At 36.5% G+C, this 25,096-nt stretch overlaps 1 protein-coding gene and 1 long non-coding RNA gene across 3 annotated transcripts in view; one reads left to right on the top strand and one right to left on the bottom strand.

The window, feature by feature from the left end:
- NUBPL (nucleotide binding protein like) overlaps window positions 1–9,818 on the bottom strand; it is a 224,730-nt gene extending 214,912 nt beyond the window's left edge. For both annotated transcript variants that reach the window (XM_042989529.1, XM_007098083.3), the window contains exons 1-3: window positions 9,676–9,818; window positions 8,973–9,120; window positions 4,953–4,987 (exon numbers count right to left, since the gene is read on the bottom strand). In XM_042989529.1, coding sequence (XP_042845463.1) covers window positions 4,953–4,987; window positions 8,973–9,120; window positions 9,676–9,783 — 291 coding nt within the window. In that variant the 5' untranslated portion in view covers window positions 9,784–9,818. The remainder of the gene's footprint in view (window positions 1–4,952; window positions 4,988–8,972; window positions 9,121–9,675) is intronic.
- Window positions 9,819–9,871: 53 nt separating this feature from the next.
- Window positions 9,872–16,799, top strand: LOC122239576. The gene is made up of 2 exons (XR_006218789.1): window positions 9,872–10,105; window positions 16,472–16,799. It is a non-coding gene; the product is annotated as an uncharacterized LOC122239576 (long non-coding RNA).
- Window positions 16,800–25,096: the final 8,297 nt, after the last annotated feature.

The raw sequence follows: 25,096 nt of genomic DNA, 5'->3' as shown, positions 1-25,096 counted from the left end.
AAACTAGCATGAGCCAGCTCCAAAAAACCACTGGAGGCAATATTTAGACACATGGCACACATGATCCCAAACTCTGCCCTGCAATACTACCTTCTACATTCCCAAAGGTAAGTACCAAAGACTAGGAAAAGGGAAAATCCATACCCTATTCCTGGAAGGCCTTTACTTCAATCTACAAAGCAGTCTTCTTTTAAACTGGGTCTATAACCCAACCCAGAAATTTCTTTTGCCAAAGCTAGTGACATCTGAACTTTTCTGATCATGAACTCCAATAAGTAAAAAAATGTTTGAGCATACATCCCTAATATATGTTAATATATTTGTTTACAAATTACATTAGAGCTACTGTATACACTATATATACTAATATAGTATAAATTCCAAAAAATACCAAAAAAACAAATTTTAAAAGATAAGATAAAATTTGGAGCGCCTGGTGGCTCAGTCAGTTGAGCGTCCAACTTCGGCTCGGGTCATGATCTCACAGCTCGTGAGTTCAAGCCCGGCGTCAGGCTCTGTGCTGACAGCTCAGAGCCTGGAGCCTGCTTCGGATTCTGTGTCTCCCTCTCTCTCTGACCCTAACCCACTCGCATTCTGTCTCTGTCTCTCTCAAAAATAAAATAAATATTAAAAAAAATTTTTTTTAAAAAAAGATAAGATAAAATTTAATACAAATGGAAAAGAAAAATTTCCCTCCCACATCCCAATGGACTATCTTACACACACACCCAGTGTTTACAAAATCCAGTTTAGAGATTAAAGTCAACATGAAAAGTAAAATGAATAGCTTCCTGGCCCTGTCTCCCTTTCCTGGATCTTCCCACTCCAATGCTGAAAAAAGGCAAGCACCAACCCATGGAAAAGAAAGGAAGTAAGAGGGGTGCCTGGGGAGCTCAGTCAGTTAAGATGACTCTTGATTTTGGCTCAGGCCATGATCTCATGGTTCAAGAGTTTGAGCCCTGCACAGGGCTCTGTGCTGACAGCACAGCCTGCTTAGGATTCTCTGTCTCCCTCTCTCTCTGCCCCTCCCCCACTCATACCCTCCCCCACCCCCTCTCAAAATAAACATGAGAAAGAAAGAAAGAAAGAAAGAAAGAAAGAAAGAAAGAAAGAAAGAAAAAAAGAAAGAAAGACCAACCAACCAAGGTCTTGAACAAAGTTGGCCTACAGAAAAGCAAATCAGAGACCCCTTTTAAAAACACTACAATACAATACAACTCTGTGGACAAGCTCCACCGAATTAACACTCCATGAAAATGAATCATTAGAGAGGCTCTAAAAACACCATCCTTAATGGAGTTTTTAACCGCATAAAGTGATATACCCTGACCAACTATATCAACCCAGGCAAACAGAAGAGCTGAGAGGAACCTTGGGTTTCCCCTAAGGACCAAACATGTCCTCCAAACAATATTTTATAGTATTTTAATATTAATAAAATATTAAGTTGGAGGGTACCTAGGTGGCTCAGTCAGTTAAGCATCCAACTTTTGACTTCAGTTCAGGCCATGATATCATGGTTCAAGAGTTTGAGCCCCACGTTGGGCTCTGCACTGACAGTGCAGAGCATGCTTGGGATTCTCTCTCTCCCTCTCTCTCTTTCCCTCTCCTGCTGGTACGTGAGCACACAGCCCAAATGTGCACTCTCTCTCTTTCTCTCTCTCTCAAAGTAAATAAACTTTAAATAAATAAAATAAAGTAAAATAAAATAAAATCTTAAGTTGGGAAATACAGAGTACAAAACTATGCCATTGCCACGTAGTATTCCTAAGAAACTTAACAGAAGACAATGGGGGAGGGGAAGAAAAAAAAAAAGGTTAGAAAGGGAGGGAGCCAAAACATAAAGACTCTTAAAAACTGAGAACAAACTGAGGGTTGATGTGGGGTGGGAGGGAGAGGAGGGTGGGTGAGGGGTATTGAGGAGGGCACCTGTTGGGATGAGCACTGGGTGTTGTATGGAAACCAATTTGACAATAAATTTCGTATAAAAAAAATAATAATAAAATAAAATAAAATAAAAACTATGCCAGATGCATTTACATCATATAGAACAGATACAGCTTTTCTTTTCTATATGCAGGCTGTCCCTCTGGCAGGTCACAAACATGCTAGACTCTAATCAAAAATAGTAACTTTGCTAAAAAAAAAAAAAAAAAAAAAAAAAACAAGAAATGAAAAACAAAAAAACACCTTCATCAGGATCATAGACAACGAAAGGAAGATTTTACAAACATGTTTAAAAACACTTGAGGATACTAAAGACTTCTGAAGAAATGAGCCAGGTAAAGTATTATTGCTTTTCCTTTCTTATTGCCATTTCCCTATCATACATATAAAGCATTAAAGATGGATCTGCCCTCATCCTTGCTCCCTGAAAGAAGAAAAGAAAAACCACAAAAAAACAGAAGGAAAAAAAAAAAAAAAAAAACTTTCTGAGCTACCATCTCATCAAGACTGGCAATATTTAACATGAAGGAACCAACCCTTCTTTAACTATTCTTTTCATCATTTGCTCTCTTATTCCATTATTGCGTCACACTGACTTAAGACTCAAAGCTTTGGCTAAAATGATAACCAAATTAAAAGATCCCCACACCTACAAATTTATCTACCTTCCCAACCACTGAATCTTCCCTGTTTCCTCCCTTCTTTAAGCAAGATGAGGACTCTTCTTCAGGGTAACTCAGTGCCCTAATAAAAATTATTTTTAAAAATTTATTACTGGTTCTTACTTTTTTTTTTTTTAATTTTTTTTTTTAACGTTTATTTATTTTTGAGACAGAGAGAGACAGAGCATGAACGGGGGAGGGTCAGAGAGAGGGAGACACAGAATCTGAAACAGGCTCCAGGCTCTGAGCTGTCAGCACAGAGCCCGACACAGGGCTCGAACTCACGGACCGCGAGATCATGACCTGAGCCGAAGTCGGCCGCTTAACCGACTGAGCCACCCAGGCGCCCCTACTGGTTCTTACTTTAATATGGTTACCTAAACTCTTCAAATTCCCACTGATACAGCAAGAGAAAAAATAGTTTAAAACTAAATAAAAAAACATAACCACACTAGAAAACAAAAAGAACCACCAAGCTAAGTAAATAGAGATCACCTTGGTGGCTCAGTTGGTTGAGCATCTGACTTCAGCTAAGGTCATGATCTCATGGTTGCTGAGTTCAAGTCCCATATCAGGCTTACTGCTGTCAGCGCAGAGCCTGCTTCAAATCTTCTGTCCCCTTTTCTCTCTGCCCCTCCCCCAGCCTGTGCTCTCTCAAAAATAAATAAAACATTTTAAAAAGAAAAAAGAAAACAAAGAGGGTGACATTAGGAGGTAAGAGTTTTCACAAACTCTAGATCCAGGATTCTCAAAGATGAGCATGCCTCAAAATCATATAGATGGCTGGTTAAAACACAGATTCCAGCTAATACAACACTGTGTCAAATATACTTCAATAAAAAATTAAATTTAAAAATACAATGTATGGAAACACACACACACACACACACACACACACACAGATTGTGGGACTCCACCCTCATGGTTTCTAATTCAGATTTCGGTTCGGCTCAAGATTTTGTATGTCTAACAATTTCTCAGGTGGTGCTGATTCTACTGGTCTGAGCACCACATTATAAGAACCACCAAGCTAAGTAAATACAGATCACTAAAAGGAACACTTTTTTATTAGTTCTAATTAGCATCCTCAGAGAGATTCAAATGAATGATACAGCCATTGTTTTTCTGGTATGTGTAAAATATGAAAGAGTTTTGGAAAACTAGAAAAAATACAATTTCTGAATTTAAAAATAAAACTCAGAAGGGCTAAATAACAACTAAAACCCAACAAAGCAGTGTGGAAAATAGTCTAAGATATCTTCCAAAACATATAGCAAACAAAAGACAAAGAAATGGAGAATATGAAAGACAAATTAACAAGCATAAAGAGTTAATACCTATCCAATAGGTACCTGGAGAGAGAACAAAGACACCACTTAGAGTAAACAAGGAAGAGGCACCTGGGTGGCTCAGTTGGTTAAGTGTTCAGCTCAGGTCATGATCTCACAGCTCATGAGTTTGAGCCCAATGTTGGGCTCTGTGAGGACAGCTCAGAACCTGGAGCCTGCTTCGGATTCTGTGTCTCCCTCTCTCTCTGCCCTTCCCCCTGCTCGCATTCTGTCTCTCTCTCTCTAAGATAAATAAACATTTTAAAAAATAATAAAAAATGAAGTGATCAAGGAAGAAATTTCCCTAAGCTGAAAAAGACTCAAACCTTGATACTGCTTGGCTAACTTCCAAGCAGGCAAAAAATTTTAAAGCCAAAAACTGGACACATATTTATGACATTTCTAAACTTAAAATACATAAAGAAAACCCTAAAAGCTTTGAGGGGAAAAACGCAGGTTATTACAAAGCAATATGAATCCTATTAGCATCAGACATTTTATTAGCATGTGAGAAGAAAAAGGAATGTTGTTTACAAGGTTCAGAGATGCAATTATTTTGAACCTGGAAGTCTACATCTGGTCAAACTATCAAATACAAAGGCAAAATAAAGACATCTTTGGAAATTTAAGAACTAAGAAAACTGACTTCCTGTCCATATTTATTTCCTATTTCTACTGTGAGAAATTATCACTTAAGTCCAAAATGGATTTCAATGAGCTAAAATTAAGATGTTGACAGAGTTACATATATGTTTTGGAAGCTCTAAGAAAGAATCCATAAACTTGCCTTTTCTACCTTCTAGAGGCTGCCTGAATTCCTTGACCCCTTTCATTTTCATTATCATTAAATGTTATCAGTACTTATGGCAGACTTTTTAGTTCCTTAAAGAAATACAAGTGACTACAGCTACACTACACAGACTCTGACAGAGTAAATGAAAAATATCAGTATGTTCTTTATCATTTCCCTAAAAAACATTTTAATCAATTAATATTCATAATAATAAACACCTACCGAATCATTCGCTGCTAGTGCAAGTGCAAGGTTCACTGTAAGAAACAAAAAAGTAATTAAATTTAGTTGTGTTCCTTCTACTAAAATTCAGTTTGCCTTTTAATATTTTCAATGTAATAACCAAAACATGAGAAATTTTTAATATATCTCCCACACTGGTATAAAACAAAGACAAAGAAAATACAGAAAGTAAAAAAAGACAAAAGAGTAATATTCCAACAGCAATAGATGCCTGCCCTAAAATTAATATTTTAAATAATTCATTTTTATAATGTGATAATCTAAATAATCTACTTAGTTTTTTAAAAAAAACAGGGGCGCCTGGGTGGCTCAGTCGGTTAAGCGTCCGACTTCAGCTCAGGTCACGATCTTGCGGTCCGTGAGTTCGAGCCCCGCGTCGGGCTCTGGGCTGATGGCTCAGAGCCTGGAGCTTGCTTCCGATTCTGTGTCTCCCTCTCTCTCTGCCCCTCCCCCGTTCATGCTCTGTCTCTCTCTGTCTCAAAAATAAATAAACATTAAAAAAAAATTAAAAAAAAAAAAAAAAACAATCTTGGGGCGCCTGGGTAGCTCAGTTGGTTAAACATCCGACTTCAGCCTAAGTCATGATCTCATGGTTTGTGAGTTCCAGCCCCGCGTCGGACTCTGTGCTGACGGCTCAGAGCCTAAGGCCTGTCTTCCTCTCTCTTTGCCCCTCTCCTGCTCATGCTCTGACTCCCAAAAATAGATAAATGTTATAAAAAAAAAAAATGTTAATGGTACATAAAGTTCAATTATTTTCAAAAACATTGTGCAGAAAAAGTATCTACCTTTTAATAAAAATGTATATGATCTTACTGCCTTTGAAAAATAAATGCTGGTAATGCAGGAATTCCAAATACCTAACTCACAAATACCCCTATATAAAAGGCTAGCTCATTTTGCAGAGGAAAGGGAAGAAGGTCAAAGGTAAGGCAGTAAAACATGTTCCCAAAACTGCCTATTGCTAGTGAATCCCAAAACATAAAGAAGGAAAATAGTCTCAAAGCTACTTTTAGCCCAGCAATAGAGATATGCTACATCTGAGATGAAGAGAGGTCTGAAGGTAAAACAGTTCCAAGACTGATAAATAAACAGAGTCTCATACTGTGAATCACATTTCCTTAACAGAACAATGTTATAAATCATACTGAGATGGTTTCCTTAAAGTAGCTAAGAGCATAAATTTTCAAGGCAGACCTGGTTCAAATCCTAGTTCTACCATCTTCTATTACATAACCTGGAGTAGGATATTTTACCCCTAAATCTATTTCCTCCTGTATAAAATGAGGATAATTCCTATGTCATAACCATTATGAGAATTAAATGAAAAACTGATATGAAATAGTTAGACTAGGCCATAACACTTGACTAATTTTTATAAATTACAAAATAATTCTGAATTTCAAGTACATCATATGTTAAACATAAACTAACTATTAAGCAGAAAGTTTTAGAGAGTGATTCATCTAGTGTTAGGGTCTTCTCACATTCATACAATGGAATCACAAAGAATGTTTGTATTCATCATATGTCATCATTGTAATCAAAAATATCTCGGGCATACATTTTCAAATGGGAAGAATTTTGAGACAGTTTGGGACAAGAATAAATAAATATATATAAGGGAAAGAAATATAATACCAACAGAGTTAAACAGAAACAAACCTTATTTCTAAGGTTTATGTATGTAGATAGAGCTGTTAGGAAAAAGTAAAGGCCAGCTCCCTGGGAGGAATGACATAATGCTAACAAAACAAAAAAAGCAAGGAAGGGGCATTCACTGAAACACTACTATGTGTCACAACTGTATATTTTCTCATTTATTTTCCTATTTAAATGCTGTGACAGGGGTGCCCCAGGTGGCTCAGTTGGTAAAGCGTTCAACTCTTGACCTTAGCTCAGGTCTTGATCTCACAGTTGTGAATTCAAGCCCCATGCTGGGCTCCACGATGGATGTGGAGCCAACTTAACAAACATAAAATGCTGTCACATTCCATGGCAACAGATGATCTGCTAACCAAAAACAAAACCATGTGCTAAGTACTAACCTAAAGACCCAACAAATTATATTGTATAAAACTCAAAAAACTTAGAGATATTATCATGAAAATACTTTCCACCTTTAATCACAGAGATGCAAAAGGATTCACATCACTGAAATCAAATAAATGTACTCTAAATTTTCAAAAAACAAGAAGAGATGGATGCTAGAACCAAAGTCTAAAAGCTTCTGTATTTTAAAAATGAAACATTAAATAGATGGATTATAGGCCCTTAGAAAAGAAGGTAAAAATGTGTAGCTTATAGCATTAATTACGAACATCACTAATCATTTTAATAATACAGTACTATCAAATAGTAATATATTAGAGGCCTATTATTCCTATAATACTTGGTAAATTTTAGTTTCTTCAAAATATCTGAAAAACTCTTCCACAATTAACTTCAGGTAAAAATGAGAAAAAATTGAACTAATAACACTATCTAGTTGGATTTGTACCTGGTTGTAAAACTATAAAACTGCTCTACTGGGAAATTACTAAATATGGTTTCAAGTGAAGACAAGATCTCTAGTGATAGTCACAGAACTCTGTACTAGCCCTTATTTCAAAAATGTCATTGATTTCAGTGGAACTGAAGGATTTTAAGGTACAAATGTCCCCCAACTTTAAGTTCAATAGTCTGAAAAAAAAATGAAACTTAAAGGATCTTGCCAGTCTAGGGCTATACCAAAATCGACAAATAAACTATAATGAGGACAGTCATTTTCTAAATATCATCTGCAACAAATGGGGCTCCTAGATGGCTGAGTCAGTTAAGCATCTGACTCTTGATTTTGGCTCGGGTCAGGATCTCACAGTCATAAGATGGAGCCCAAAGCTGGCTCTGAGCTGGGCCAGGAGCCTGCTTAAGATTCTCTCTCCCTCTGCCCCTCCCCCGCTCTTGCAGGCACATGCACAGGCAGTCTCTCTTCTCTCCTCTAAAAAAAAAAAAGAGAGAGAGAAAAGAAAAAAAAATCGTCTGCAAAAAGATAGTGGGATAAAACCTGAACTAGCAGCCATTCCCACTGAAATGACTGAAAATTAAGTACAAGGAAACAATAAGATAAAGAGTGTTTTATGACTACAAATTAATAATACAAGTCACCTCTGTTGTGCAGGTTTGGAAGGAGGGAAGTCTTTACCCTTTTATATTACACTGGAATAACCTTTTTAGCAATAAAAAATTTCTTTTGAAAAACTTTGGGAATATCTGGCTATTAGTCGTGGATGGTAACTCTTATTTCTGGTGGCATTTCTCCTATGGATTCTGAAAGCAGCACTTCAGTTGTGATGAAATCTACAAATAAAAAGAGCCACCAAAAACAAATTCTCTGCTCCAAGACTATTAATATAAAAGATATAAAGATTAGATGATATTTTAAATAACTGAAACAATGTTAAACCTTTCCAAGCATTTTCAAATATTAGATCAATGGTGATTTTATAATATTATGTTAAATGAAAAATGACACAATAATGTAGAAATTCTCATTGCAACTGTGCAGCTATATGTACATTGATAGACCAGAAAAGAATATCAAAGAGTAGAAATAACTTGTATTAAAGTTACCAAATGTTTAAAAAATAGTAACATCAACCGAATACTGAGCATTTACTACTTAGAAGACACTGGGCCTAAGTGGTTAGCTTATTTAATTTACATAGCTACACTATGAAAAAGATTATCAGCATTGCCATTTGACACTTAACTGAACATCTGGGCAATCTGGTGGGCAACCGGACCAAGTTTTCCTCAATCAAGAAGTCAAACACGTGGCTATATACCTAGTTTTTTCTAAATGCAAATCTAAGGTCCTAATCACTACCAACTTCTGGTACTAGGGAATCAGCTATTAGGAATTTCACAAATAACTCTTTAAAAATCAAAACTGGAATTTTAATGCTGTGCGGTTGCCAGTTGGCATAAATTCCTAATCGAAATCAGAATATCCTACAATACCTGCTGTAGTAGATTTTCCAACTCCACCTTTTCCAGAAGCCACAACTATAACTTGATTTACACCTTGTATTGGTTTCTGCTTTGGAAGTCCTCGGGACAGGATTTGTGATCTTCTTTGTTTTAGGGTCTCACTGTCACTGCCAGATAACTTAAAAAAAAATTAAAATTAAAAAAAGTTTTAAAATGAGCCATCTCCATTACCACGCTGTTAAAGTAAAAATTCGGAGTTTGTAAGAGGGGTTTCTTTTCTAGGCTAATTCTAATTTCCATTAGTTCGGCTTTCTTTCTACCTATTGATATTGATCACAAAGGTACAAATATACTGTTCAAGTTGAAATTTACCTGCCAGGACATGCAGACGTAAAAAACGGAAAGTAAATAAACTGCCTCTGTGCAGAGTTAAGCTTTCTTCTCCTTAAACTATTTTCTAAATAAACCAACACAGAAAACATTGTACAAGCCACACATCCATGTTTTAGGAATCTGTTGCATATCCCGCCTCGCCTCGGCCGGTTCTACTGGGGCCTGCTTATAAAGTGGGGACGTTCAGCCAACTGAGATCTCAGTCTGTCACCGAGTCAGTGGGGGCCCCGTTAAGGTCTGAGGAGGGTCGTCAGCAAGACGCTATGCCAGGGCACCTGCGGCCCTGCCGCCCTAGCATCTCTGTCCCTCCCGCTTCCCCCTGTCCTGCAGCATCACGGACCTGGCGCCGACAAACCAACACTTGGCTTCGCCCAAGCGGGACACTGGTCCCACCGCCACCCCGAAGCGACACCCCACCAAACAAGAGCAAACGCTGCCAAGACCCCATAGCGCAGAACGCTGCTTTAAGCGCAGCCCGGAAACCGTCGCGGCCGGCGTGGAGTGATGACGTCGCGTAGTAACGCTCGGGTTCCTCCCCCTAGCGACTAGCCGCCTTTGAATTTCTTCAGCCCAAGAACGCAGATGTTAATACGAACATTTCGTAGCCAGGTACAAACATTTCACAGCAAATGTTTGTGAATGTCTTCACAGACCTCATCTATTTGGTCCTCACAGAAATTCTCGAGTAGGTAGATAGGAGACTCTTTACTAGCAGTAGCCTCTCTTCAGGGGTAAGAAATCAGACTGAGACCTGATCCGACTGAAAAGAGGTAGGAAATGGTAAAACTTGAAAATGACTCCAGGTTTTCTCACTGCGCAGACTATGGTAACTTAAACATTGCCACTGTTAACTTTACCTTTCTTCCCCCTGCGTGATATACAGTAACAGTCTGTGTTCATGTTTCCTGCTGTGTTGCTGACAATTCCTTTAAACAAAAGTGTGGTGCTTTGCTGGGCTTGGAAAAGTTTAGCTAAATCAGAAAGCAGGTCTAATGAAGTAAGTTTGGCTCAAGAAGGAAGTGAGACAAGGCTTGAGGGAGAAGGTGGGATTTATTTTGGTATGAGGAATGAAGAATTCTTACATCCAAAACTGATGGGAACTAAGGAAATGGCCGTAAGTGAGAAAGCCGATACAAAAACCCAGACCCAGCAAAAGGATCCTTTAGGGTGTAGGTTGGTTTACTCTCATAATATTTTCTAAAGTAAATTTTAATGTCTTTTTTTTTTTTTGCTTCTTATCTGTAGAGAATTTGTTGTATGATCATTCAGTTTATTTTTTTCTGATTTGACCTTTAATTTTTTTCTTTTTTTAAATTTACATCCAAATTAGTTAGCATATAGTGCAACAATGGCTTCAGGAGTAGATTCCTTGGTGCCCCTTACCCATTTAGCCCATCCCCCCTCCCACAACCCCTCCAGCAACCCTCTGTTTGTTCTCCATATTTATGAGTCTTTTCTGTTTTGTTCCCTCCCTGTTTTTATGTTATTTTTGTTTCCCTTCCCTTATATTCATCTGTTTTGGCTCTTAAAGTCCTCATATGAGTGAAGTCATATGATATTTGTCTTTCTCTGACTAATTTCACTTAGCATAATATCCTTCAGTTCCATCCACGTAGTTGCAAATGGCAAGATTTCATTCTTTTTGATTGCCGAGTAATACTCCATTGTATATATATACCCCATCTTCTTTATCCATTCATCCATCGATGGACATTTGGGCTCTTTCCATACTTTGGCTATTGTTCATAGTGCTGCTGTAAACATTTGGGTGCACACGTCCCTTCAAAACCACACACCTGTATCCCATGGATAAATACCTAGTAGTGCAATTGCTGGTTCGTAGGGTAGTTCTATTTTTAGTTTTTTGAGGAACCTCCATACTGTTCTCCAGAGTGGCTGCACCAGCTTGCATTCCCATATTTTTCTTTATCTTTAATACAAGTGTCACACAGCAATCTCAAAGAATTATTGTAAGGATTAGGTAAGATATTACCAACAAAATACATTTAATTAAATAAACTCTGAAAATAAATCAGTTCCTTGCTTCTTCTCCCTCAATCTCACATTTTTGCTCCATTTGGCTTATCACTTTCTTATTTTGTGATATGTTTTCTCAGTTGATATTTATCCATTTTTTTCTGTTCAGCTTTTATAACTTGTAAACAAAGTGACTAATTTCTTCTTTGTGCGCAGAGGAGCAGAAAAAGCCAATGCCAAGAGAGAAGAATAAAGCAGACCATAAGAGATCATGTGTGCACAGAGGGAAGGGAGAATAATTGCACTGATTCATAATAGCTTTCCAGTACCTGGTTCTAGTCCATAATGAGGTTCAGCCACACATCCTATTCATAGATCCATGAGCTATACTTACAGCCATCCAATAAATTCTCTTTCTGCCTTGGCCTACTTTGGGTGTGTTTCTGTGTACTTATAACTATGGTAACATGTATATTTGTAATTTTTATCAAGACCCCCCTGCAATTCCTTGTACCTCATATAGCCCTTCCCCATTTTGATAAACTATGTGCCATCATTTTATGAGACATAAACATGTTAGAGAAAAGAGATTGTTTCTTTGCTTTTTGAATTTTGAAAATTGAGACCTCTAAGGAGAATGGAGACAGCTCTGGCAAAGGCAGTACATTTGGGAGAATTACATGGTATAAACACATGGTTTCTCACCTATATAAATTAGAATTACATTTGGCTGCAAGTAGCAGAAAACTCTACTTGCCTTAAATAAGTAGGGATATATTAGTCTCATATGAAAAGTTCACAGATAGTCTCTTCAGGTCTGATGTAGTGACTCCACTATGTTATAATGTCCCAAATTCATTCTTTTTGTTCCATCATCATGTTACCCTTATTTTGTCCCCTCACAGTCACAAGATGGTAGCTGCACTTCCAGGCATCAAGGATATGTTCCACACAGGAAAAGAGGGAAATGAAAAGATAAAAAGCTTTTTCTAGTGAGTCTTTTGTTTTTTGTTTTGTTTTGTTTTTAATTTGGGAGGAGGTCACATACACACGAGACTGCGTAGAACATGACCACCCGTAAAAGCAAGAGAAGCTGAGAAATCAAGCATTTACATATCTTTAACCTACAGAGTAGAGGGCAGTAATGGAGAAAATGATTGGAAATGGATGTTGAATAAACCAACTCAATATCTGTCTTAGAAAGACTATATAAAAATTTCTGGGATTATGGGGAATCAAGATAGAAAAAAAGTGAGAACTTAAAACATTCACAAGTTCTTAAGCCCGATATTGGTGGTTGGATAACCCAAGAACATCCCCTCAACCCCCAATTCCTTTGCCACATTGAACTATAGAAGTTAGAAATCCAAATACTTTCCTAGTCTCACTTGCTAATTCTAGACATAGTTCCGGGCATGTATGGCATACTTCTGGACAATGTGATGTAAGGGAAATTTTCTGCCTTCTGAGAAAGCTTTTGCTTTTCTGATAAGATAGATCATAATTGGGGGAGCCTGGGTGGCTCAGTCTGTTAAGCATCCAACTCTTGATTTTGACTCAGGTCATGATCTCATGGCTCCTGAGTTCGAGCCTCGTGTCAGGCTCTGTGCTGACAACAAGGAGCCTCGTTGGGATTTTCCGTCTCCCTCTCTCTCTGACACTCCCCTACTCGCATTCTCCCTATCAAAATAAATAAGTAAATATTGAAATTACTTTTTAAAAAATAGAACATAATTGGTGCTACTGCTTTTTCCCAACTTGACATTGACGTGACACCTGGAGTGTGGTAGTCATCTTGTAAACATAAGAAGCATAATGGTGACAGATACAATGACAAAAGCCAACAGCTAAGGTAACTAAGTAGAAATATGTCAGAAGATGAATTCTTAGCTATATAGTTAAGCTGCTATGCCAGTCCTGACATGCATCTCTAGTCATCTTGTTGTGTGAGATAATTGCTTTAACTACTGTTGGTTAGGATTTTTGTTATTTGAAGTTAGAATAATCAGTGGCTATTATAGCTCCTAAGACAGAACCTGATATACTCTGACTACCTCTCTCCTGTTGAATCCCAGTAAGGAAGGGGAGCATAAGAACCTGAAATCAGTTTAAGGGATGTGAGAACAATAGAACCAATGCCCCCATTACCAGTTAGAACTCAATGTAGTATCAGGCCCACAGAATAAGAACAGTTGAGTGTTGTGTGAAGGCAGACAGTCTGAGAGAACTTCATAGGGTTTGCCTCCTACAAGCAGCCACAGGAGTTGCTGAGGGAAAGCTGATCTTTAAGAGACCTTAAGGTCAAGAATAAGGGAAGACTTGGTAACAATCTGCTTGGTTAAGTATGTGGTATCTCAGTTGATGCTGGTATAAATAGATAAAAATCTTGAGGATTAAATTCACGTCACCATGTGGACATCTGGACACTACATGGGCACAATCCTGGTGTCTACCACTCAAAGAGAAATTTATAAATAAATATTGTTCAAAAAAAGAGGATTCTTTTGAATGTGTACTATAAATAGGGTAAGACTTCGTATTATTTTCTAGAAAGCATGTATTTATATCTGCTAGATTTTACACACACACACACCCGCCCAAATAAAAGATCCTCAGGTGACCATGGACTCACTGAACGTTCAGATTCCCACACAGAGGCAGGCAGCTTCATCCCCTGTCCATAAGCCACACTATCAGCTGAGAACATGCTTCATTCCTTTGCTCAACTCACAAAGGAAGAAGAGGGTGTTATGGACAGTTTCCTGTCTCTGTTGACAATACCAACTAAAGCTTAGAAACTAGTGCCTTCTTTTAAGATTATTGTCCCCAGCTGAACCTTTTATCCTGCCCAAAGTGTTCACTGAAAGGAAAACCTCACCCCATCAATGGACATGTAAATGACAACCCTATTAATTGATCCTACTTTGTCCCACAGCGTGATTTGCTTCCAAATCTCTATACTTATGATGAAACATGAAACTGTCTCTTACCTACATCTAACACAAATTTTCACACTGAAATATAAAGTATTTCTGCTTATGTAAATAGGTTCTCAATGAGTTGATCTCTCTGTAGGAAACCTGGCCTAGGAAGTTTTCCCAGATATCAAAGACTTTGCTAGCCTTTCACTACCTTAGCTAACATAAACTAAGGTGTTGTCAAAGAAACTCTCCACTCTTATTTTTTAAAATTACATAAAGCAAATGTATGTATACTCTTAGGCTGGATAGGCTTCTGAGAATAGAGCTCCAAATGCCTAAAAATCCACCTCTAGAATGAGACAGGATGGGTTTCTAAATGCCAATATTCAAAGCTGAAAAAATCATGGGTGATTTGACATTTGAATTTCTGATTTATGAGATTGAACTGAATCCTTGGACAAAGGTCACAGGGCTCAAGTTATAGCTGAATATATTCTCTGTTTACTGTTTAAAGCTTCAAAGAAGATCCTATCCTGAAATAGAAGCTACACAATCAGAATTTAGAAAAAGTATTGTCACACAGGCAAATACTTGCTATACCCAGGGCATTAGTATTCCCATGCGTTTGCTTTTTTATTTCATTTTCTCCAAGTACCAAACCTGTGTTCATTCAGCCAAGTCCTTCCTACCCTTCAAGTCTATCCTAAAGATTAGAAGACTTAAGTCTCTACAAGACTTTGACAAAAACTTGCTTCATTCTGTATTCAGAAGAGAATTTTCCTGTGCACTTTAGAGAACATACCAAGGACAATGACAAAGCAGAGCCCCATCAAGATACCAAACCTTCACGTCAGCTAATGTGAAATTCTATTTTCTTCAGGGAAAAGGAGATAATATAGATTTTTGTCTGTGGTACACTGCTGCCAAAATGTGAGGATGTCCTCTATAATCATGTGGCTTACATAATATCTTAGTCTACTTGATGTTCTGATAACCAAATCTTGTCGATTCATTTATTAACCTTTTCTACTTAGGGTTTATTAACCATATATACAGATATTATACATGATATGTTATAAATATTTCAGGCACAAAATTTGTTCAATCCATTTATAAAAGTGAAGTGCTCCTGCCAAATCACTCTAATTTCTCAAAATACATCTACATTCTCATTTAGAGCAATAACATGGAAATACCATCATCAAGAGTCATAATATCAATTTGATCCAGGACACACTGGCAAACTTCAAAATATGAAGTTTCTCTTTGTCTTCGGCCTTCCACACAGCTCTTAAGCTGCTTGAAATGCTCCAATTCATACCAACCAACCTTACAGGCAGTATTTGGGTCCATTTTCTGCTGCATCTTAAATAAAATAGGATTTTCCTAACCACCCACGATTCAGGCTAATGAACCTACTTTAAATCCTATTAGAGCCCATCTAGGAACCATAATTCAACAATCTAAACACTATTGAAGTGATAATCACTAATCTCCTCCATCTCAGGCTTTTCCAATCTTTGCTAGTCTTTAAAACACAGATACAAATGTTTTTGCATAGAAAACATTCATTTGGGGCATAATTATTCTAAGTAGTTTAAAAACTGGTATTTTGAGTTGATTAGGAATACAAAGAGTTCTTTTGATTATTGAATGAAGTTCTATCAATTACTCCAAGTCAAAGACTTTATTATATTAATGCCACATCGGATCTCTTTTGCGAATTTCTAGTCATGTGCAAGAATTATGGTTTTATTTATCCAAGTCTATTTATGTGGGGGAATATGCTGGCAATGTACTGTTGAGAATGCCATTTTTAATAGATACCAGTTACCACTATAACAAAATCAATACCATTTGCTGATGCAGTACACTGTTTGCTGATGAAATGTATATATAATTATATATTTCTCTAATGTTTTTCTGAAGTACAGAAATTCTATTAAGCCATTCCCACCAATTCCTTCTGGATTATAGAGAAAATTGAGAATGATCTCTTAATAGGCATCTCTCTCTTTGTAACTTATGTCATATGTCACATTAATCTTTTTCTTCCAACAGACTCTAAGATGGTCCAAGATGATCCTTGTCTCTTGGTGTTCACACCCTTTTATAATCTCCTTCCCTTAAGTGTGACCAGGCCCTGTAAATTAGATCTAACCAACAAAATATAACAACAGGGATAGAACATCACTTCTGTGATTACAATACATAAAATTGTAACTTCTGGCTTTCTAGGAGACCTCCTGGCTGGCTCTGGCAAAGCAAGCTGCCATGTTATGAACTGCGTATAGACAAAGCCATGTGGCAAGGAAGAGCTGACAGCCAGTGAAGAACTGATGCCCTCAGTCCAACAGCCTGCAAGGAACTGAATTTTGCCAATAGCCACATGAGATTGGAAGTGGATCCTTCCCAGTTGAATTTTCAAATGAGAACCCAGCCCTGGATGATCTCTCGATTGCAGCTTTGTGAGAGATCATAAAGCAAAGGATTCAGTTAATTTGTACCCAGATTCCTGAGCCATAGAAACTATGAGATAATAAATGTGTGTTGTTTAAGCTGCCAAGTTTATGGTAATTGTTACACAGCAATAGATAACTAATACTCAGTAATCCAGATTTTAGTAATAATATAGTGAAAGTATAATTTCTCATGGGCAATTTTTTTAAATTATTGAGATATAATTGGCATATAATGGCAATTCTTTTTTGCCATATAAAAATATGCATATTTTGTTAAGAAATTAATCCTTTGTGTATTTTGAACCTATGTTGAGAGTTTTATTATTGAGGATTAATAATTACTTGTTATATTAATTATCAAACCTCATAGTCTTTTAATATGAGATACACAGAATAGACACATGGAGGCAGTAAATTGAAGAGTGTCTTGGTCTCACAAATCAAGTTCCGTTTTTCTTAGTAACAATTGAACTAGATTCCTAGTAAAAGAAAAATTAGTGTTACAGTTCTACTCTTTTCCTCTTCTCTAGATGATCAAATAGTCTCTCTTCAGTTAGGTAAGAAATTAGAACTGCAACTTCCTTCTTGATCTACATTAGCATTCTTAAATAATTGCACTAGTCTAGATATAAGCAGAAAGAAATATAAAGAATATAATCTGGATACAAATATAAAGAAAGCAATTTTTTGTGGGAATGCAATCTGGTGTAGTCACTCTGGAGAACAGTATGGAGGTTCCTCAAAAAAGTAAAAATAGAACTACCCTACGACCCAGCAATTGGACTACTAGGTATTTATCCATGGGATACAGGTGTGTGGTTTCGAAGGGACACGTGCACCCAAATGTTTATAGCAGCACTATCAACAATAGCCAAAGTATGGAAAGAGCCCAAATGTCCATCGATGGATGAATGGATAAAGAAGATGTGGTATATATATATATTTATATACAATGGAGTATTACTCGGCAATCAAAAAGAATGAAATCTTGCCATTTGCAACTACGTGGATGGAACTGAAGGGTATTATGCTAAGTGAAATTAGTCAGAGAAAGACAAATATATGACTTCACTCATATGAGGACTTTAAGAGACAAAACAGATGAACATAAGGGAAGGGAAACAAAAATAATATAAAAACAGGGAGGGGGACAAAGCATAAGAGACTCATAAATATGGAGAACAAACAGAGGGTTGCTGGAGGGGTTGTGGGAGAAGGAATGGGCTAAATGGGTAAGGGGCACTAAGGAATCTGTTCCTGAAATCATCGTTGCACCATATGCTAACGAATTTGGATATAAATTTTTAAAAATAATTTTTTTTAAAAAATGAAAAAATAAAATCACCATGTAAAACACACAAATAAATAAATAAATAAATAAACAGCGATTTTTTTTGTGCTTAACACATAAAAAGTAATACAAGCAAGAATTTTCCAGTGATCTCTAAAAAACAGCTCACTGCAAAGTTGTAAATCAGCCCAGTTAATGAAAGTTGACTCAGTACATGTGAACCATTCAGTTAATCATGTTACACATATATCATACAGTTATCTACACCCCAAGAAAAATATAATAATGTCTATTAGAGTCTTTGGATACAAGCCAGGTTAATACTGCAGAGAATTCTGCAGAATTTATCCCTAAAAATATCTTCATAGATCTCCATTGAGCCATATCACTACAATTATTATTATTTACTGACTCTTATATCCAAAAGATTTTCAAAGCATTTTCACCCATATTATCCTGTTCAGGTTTCACGACTGCCTTGAGATTGGCAGAGAAGTTATTATTAGTCCCATTTCTAAGTGAGTGGGTATTGTATTCTAGAAATGTATTCTAGAAATGAGGTATCGGAGATGTTAATTTGTTTTAGGGAAAATTGTTGAAAGCAAAATAGAAATACACGTCTTTTATTACGTTTATAGGAATATTGTTTTTTGTTTAAAAATTCCAATTCATTGGGACCAGCTCTCATAAGAGAAGCACATGGGCAAAATAGCACCACTTCTGCAGGAAGAAATCTAGACACCTACTTGACTCCTAATTCAGTAGGCATTTCCACCTCTAAGCTTCTCGTACAAATTTAGGCTTCACTAGCTTTAGTTAAAAGTAATTTATTTCAGAGACCCATAAACATATTTAATGGCCTTCTCTTGAACTGCATTGAAATCACATTTTAATTTATAAGGTATTCAAATTTTCATTAAAATATCGTTCATGTCCCATTTATAATAGTTTATAATCCCTTTGCCCTTTATAATTTTATCATTCCTGGAAATTCTTTCTCAAACCCTACTTCTTCCATAAAGCTTCCCTGATAATTTCATCAAGTATTAATCTTCACCTTCCTTAACAGTTGTTAACATTCTGTTTAACAGAGCATGAATTTAAGGTGCAATTTGATTGCTTTAATTTTATACATGTAAGTTAGCAAAGCTAGCCTATTTCAGGTCTCTCTTATACAATCTGCACACAATTACAGTTCATTATTGACATAACACAGCCAAGTTTATTTAAAATGAGGCATGATATTACTTGTATGTACATGCATAGAACTTTATCCTAAATTCTATCCAATTTGGAGCATTACTACATACTGCTTTTTACTATTCTAATTATGTCTTCTCTTACACAGGACTCTGTGGTATTTGAACTATATCATAATGGTAACTTATATCAACTATACAGAGCCTAGTGTCATGCATAGAATAAGGGTTTGGGAGTTACTGACTAGTTAGCTATTATGACAGCAATACATCAGTTACATCAGTGGAAACCAGTGGAGAAGAGGTTGGAGGGCATGGAATATTGTCAGAACTCTACTAATAATGAGCTATATAATCTTGGACAAATCATATAACTTTATATTCCTTCATTATACAACATGAAGAGATTAAACTAACAATCTGTAGATTTATTTTCCAAGCTCATACTGAAGAGAACAAGGTTGCGTAACTTCACTTTTCCTAAAATAATTTTGAGAAAAATCAAGGCAAAATAGTTTAGAGATGCTGCAGACCAGAAAAAGCACAAAGTTTATTGCCTTCCCTAAATAGGACATAAATCAAAGAGTTATATAGGGGTTTTTCACATTTAGAATCACTAGTTCATCTTGGAAATGGTTTCTATTCTGTTTCTTGGGACCTAGATTTTTTACTTTTCATGCTCCAGAGAGTCCGCAACTTTAACCCCAGATTCTGCCAAAGAAATTACTGTCCAATGATCCTTTCGAGTAAACAATACAAAATGAAAGAAACAGATTATTATAGGCTCTATTCTGGCCTATATCAAAGAAGACCAATCAGACCCTATTTTCCTTCTTGACAAATTATTAAAATGTATCAAACTATATAAATATCCATTTTCAAAATACCAAAATATCAAATGTTTCCTTCATAATATGTAAGCCATCAAAGTCCCAGTCATAATCCCAACAATTAACAAGCTGACTCTGAAGTGTATACGGAAATTCAAAGGACTAAAATGCTCAAAACAATCTTGAAAAAGGACAAAATCAGAGGACTCACACTCCTGAATTTAAGACTTATAATAAAACTATAGTAATCAAAACAGTGTTGTAATGGCCTGAGGCTCCACAAATAGATTAATGCAAGAGAATAGAGAGGACAGAAATGACCCATACTTACACAGTTGTTTTCTTCTTCAAAAAGGTGCAAAAGCATCCAGTCAGGAAAAGAAAGTCTTTTGAACAGTGTTATTCAAATAACCCTGATTCTCACTCTATACCATCAAGATGGATCATAAACCCACTGACTTAGGAATAATCAAAAGTTTCTTAGATGGGTCATTGAATACAGTAGCCATTAAAGAAAAAATTGAGGGGCACCTGGGTGGTTCAGTTAAGCATATGACTCTTGATTTATCATGGTTCATGAGATCGAGCCCCGCATTGGTCTCTGCACTGACAGCTCAGAGCCTGCTTGGGATTCTCTCTGTCCCTCTGTCTTTGGCCCTCCCCTGCTCATGCTCTCTCTCAAAATAATAGATAAATAAACTTTTTTTTTTTTTTTTTTTTTTTTTTTTTAAGGATAAGAGGGGCTCAGTCAGTTAAGTGTCAGACTTCGGCTCAGGTCATGATTTCACGGTCTGTGAGTTTGAGCCCCATGTCAGGCTCTGTGCTGACATTTCAGAGTTTGGAGCCCTCTTCGGATTCTGTGTTTCCCCCTCTCTCTTTCTCTCTCTGCCCATTCGTACTCTCTCTCTCTCCCTCAAAAATAAATAAACATTAAAAAAAATTTTTAATGATGAGAATAGAACATTTCACAATTTACTTTAAAAAAAAAAAAAAGCAAAGGCCATAATGGAAAGAAAGACAATGACTGAATAAAGTACATTTCTTCAAGAGTTTATTTTTTTCCCTCAAATTTTTACTGAATTGTTTGAAAATGAAGTCTTGGGACCTATAGCAATGTTTACAAACCAAAATTGATTTATAAGATATCCTACCGCTTTTCAAAATTAATAATGGGTAGTAGTAATACTACATTATGTTTGTTTAAACCAACTCAGAAAAATTACAAGACATTTTGAAAATAATTATATATAAATTAAATAAATTTACCTGTTCCTGGATATTTAGAAATTATACCTTTAGCCAACACTGTGCCTAGAAGCTTTGAAACTGAAATCCACACATCATAATTGGAATCTTCAAAGGACTTAAAACATAGTGTGGCCACACTATCCAGGTCTGTATTCCACATAAAGATGACCTCTTTCTGAAGTTCAAGAAGACACTATTTAATTGGAAAAACACATTAATTAAAGACAAAATGTAATTGTCAGGTTCAGATCTATATAAGTTGTAGAAACCATCAAGATCTAACAAAAGTAATATACAAATTCTAAGTATCTAAACAATGATTGGGGCGCTTGGGTGGCTCAGTCTGTTAGAAGTCCGACATCGGCTCAGATCATGATCTCGCAGTTTATGAGTTCAAGCTCCCCGTCGGGCTCTGTGCTGACAGCTCAGAGCCTGGAGCCTGCTTCAGATTCTGTGTCTCCCTCTCTCTCTGCCCCTTCCCTGCTCATGCTCTGTCTCTCTTTCTCTCTCAAAACTAAATAAACATTTTTTAAAAAAGTACCTAAACTGATAACAGGGACAAAAAAAATGAATATTTATTAAAAGTCATAAAAATTATACTATATAAAACAATGTGGGGGCTCAGTCAGTTAAGCATCTGACTCTTGATTTGAGCTCAGGACATGATCATGGTTTGTGGGTTCAAGCCCCACGTAGGGCTCTGTGCTGATAGCTCAGAGGCTGAAGCCTGTTTCAAGTTTTGTGCCTCCCTCTCTCTCTGCCCCCCCTTGCTCTCTGTCTCTATCTCTCTCTCTCTCAAAAATAAATAAACATTTTAAAAAATGTTTTAATTACTTTAATTTAATAAACATTTAAAAAATTTTAAATATACTTCCTCATTTAAAATGTGGCTAGTGAACATTTTACAATAAACATATAGGATTATGCAGAAAATTCCACTGGACAGCACTAACTATGAAGTACTGAATATAAAGAAATACCACAACTCACAATAAATAATCCAATAAAAAATACACAAAAGGTTTTTTAAAAAAAAAGTTTTGAAAAGATGTTTCAGGGCGCCTGGGTGGCTCAGTCAGTTAAGCGTACGACTCTTCATTTGTCTTAGGTCGTGATCTCATGGTTTGTGAGTTCAAGCCCTGCATTGGGCCCTGCGCTGACAGGGCAGAACATTCTTGGGATTCTCTCTCTCTCCCCTTCTGTCTCTGCCCCTCCCCTGTTCATTTGCATGTGCAGGTGTGTTCTCTCACTCTCTCTCTCTCTCAAAATAAATAAACTTTGAAAAAAAAAGGATGTTTCATAGAAGTACAATAAGCCAATAAGTACATGAGCAAAGTGCTGAACATCATTAATCAATAGGAAAGTGTGAATTAAAATCACAATGATATATCTGTCAGTACATATCCACTAGAATGTCTAGAATTTAAAGGAATGACAAAACCAAACATTGACAAGGCTGTGCGGTGACTGGAACTTCCTTATGTTACTGGTAGAGATTTTAAATAGTACAACCACTTTGAAAAAATAGTCTGGCATTATAAAACTTAAATATATACCTACCACATGGCTAGCAATTCTACTCCTGGGCATTTACCCAAGAGAAAGGAAAACATGTCCCACAAAGACTAGAATGCAAGTGTTCACAACAGCTTTATTCATAATAGCCTCAAATTGGAAATAGAAGAATAAAATTAAAATTTTGTGTATTTATAAATAAAAGTCAAAGAAAAGGAACAAATGTGCAACAACATAAATAAATCTCAAAAACATTATGCTAGTGAAAGAAATGTAAAACGGATGGTATTATTTATATGAAATTCTAGAACAGATAAAACTAATCCATGGAGGAGAAAAAAATTAGACCAGTCATGGTCTCTGGAGGAGGTAGGGGCAGGGATTATTTGGAAAGGGGCTTGAGGGAACTTTCTGGAGTGATGGTCATATTCCACATGGTCATGGTGATTTGCATTTATCCATGCATATGTGTCAAAACTCAGCAAATATACACATAAGATTTACATCATTTAGTTATTGATACACACACACTGAAGTATTTAGGGAGAAGTATACTGATGTCTGCAATTTTCTTTAAAATGCATCAAGAACGATGGATTGAAAAAAGGATGAATAGATAGACAGATATGTGGTAGAGCAAGTAGAGGTTAACAGTAAAATCTAGGTAATATGAATAGACTGCACTATAAAATTATTTCACTTTAAAATTCTTTCAACTTTGTTATATGTTTGAATTTTTCCTAAGAAAATGTTGGTGAGAAAAAAGATACCCAGGCCTTCCAGAGATAGAATTCCAGTATTACATTTCCAAAATATAAATTGAGACAAAAAATCATGAAGTCAAAATCAGGTTTTCTCCAGCTCTTTTCCATAGCTTCATCCTACAGTTCCCTGAGCTTCACTTCTCTATCTCATATGAGATAATTCCACCCCTCAGGGATTCTGAGTGTTATCAAAAAGGAAACACTTGGCGCCCTTACAACTGCAATTTTTACCTAAAGCTCTGCTTTTATCTCCTGTGCAAGAGAAAGACCAGGCTCTGATTTAGAGTTTCCAGATCTTTGTAATCTCATACAAATCAAAATGGGAATGAGCACTGGCTAGTAATATTATTTCCAAAAATAAAGTTAAAATACGGACTCTGGAGAAAAGAAAATGGTTTAAAAGTATGTAGGTAACACCATTCCCCAATAAAAAGGAACCAGTAATCCTTGGAGAAGTGGCTGATGCTAGGACTGATGCAGGAAATATACAAGATGAGCTTGGAGCATATTGTCGTGCCAGATTGTAAGGAAGTGCTTCTTAAAGAAAACAAAACCAAAACAAAACAAAACAAAACAAAAAAAAACACACCAAAAATAACATAGTAATGGGGGTATGTCACAGGGATACAGGAACCATCTGAAAGAGCTCCCAATGGCCAGAGCTGAAAAAACTTGAGCACTAAAATAAATAAAGTACTGTTAGATTATAATTGAAAGTATAAAATATGTATAAAGTCAGACCGATGTAAATCATGAATAAATAAATAAATGTGGGGAAAGAGATGAATCTCCCTTGTCAAAGAATTCCAAATAATTTAATGTAGATACTTCCCTCTCAAAGAGGTTGAGCATAACTCCCCATACCTTAAGTGTACATAGTGACTTTCTTCCACAGAGTACACTATGAAAAGAGTAGAGAGAAAGAAGATTTACAGTAAAGAAACCTGACAAACACTACCCCAGCCAGGTGATGAAAGGAAAAATAAATGTAATAAGTCATGTTGATAGTATATAACTATTGTGAAATAAAAAAATTGAATGGCTTTCTTCTTTGGTACCTGAGAGAGAAGCTCTTAAATCCTTGGGATTTCCCAAGTACTAGTATCTTTTTCATCTTTAAACCCTTGGGACCACACCTGAGTTTATGCTCAGGACTTAAGACAGAAGTATTTAGGGAGAGACCAGAGAGAGACCAACCATGTGATTAGAGAGTTGGAGCTTTGGACCAGGTGTTATCAGCCCAGCCCAACCTCCTCCATGGAGGGCAGGTGTACTGGAGATTGAGTTCAATCACATAGCTAATGAGTCAATCAATTGTGCCTAAGTAATGAAACCCCAGTATAAAGTCTGAACACCAAAGCCCAGGCAGGCTTCCTGATTGGTGAACACATGCTGTGCCAGGAGAATGACACACCCTGATTCCATGGGGAAAGGGTATAAAAACTCTGTGTTTTGTGTCCTTTATAATAAAGCTGTAATTGTAAGTATAGCTCTTTCCTGAATTATGTGAGCCATTCTTGCTTGGAATTGTGCCCTTAATCTGGAGTCTATGCT

The sequence above is a fragment of the Panthera tigris genome, chromosome B3 (assembly GCF_018350195.1).
Source record: "Panthera tigris isolate Pti1 chromosome B3, P.tigris_Pti1_mat1.1, whole genome shotgun sequence".
In the NCBI taxonomy this organism is placed as follows: Eukaryota; Metazoa; Chordata; class Mammalia; order Carnivora; family Felidae; genus Panthera; species Panthera tigris.
Note: the sequence above shows the minus strand (reverse complement) of the source record. Positions and strands in the feature narration are given on the sequence as shown.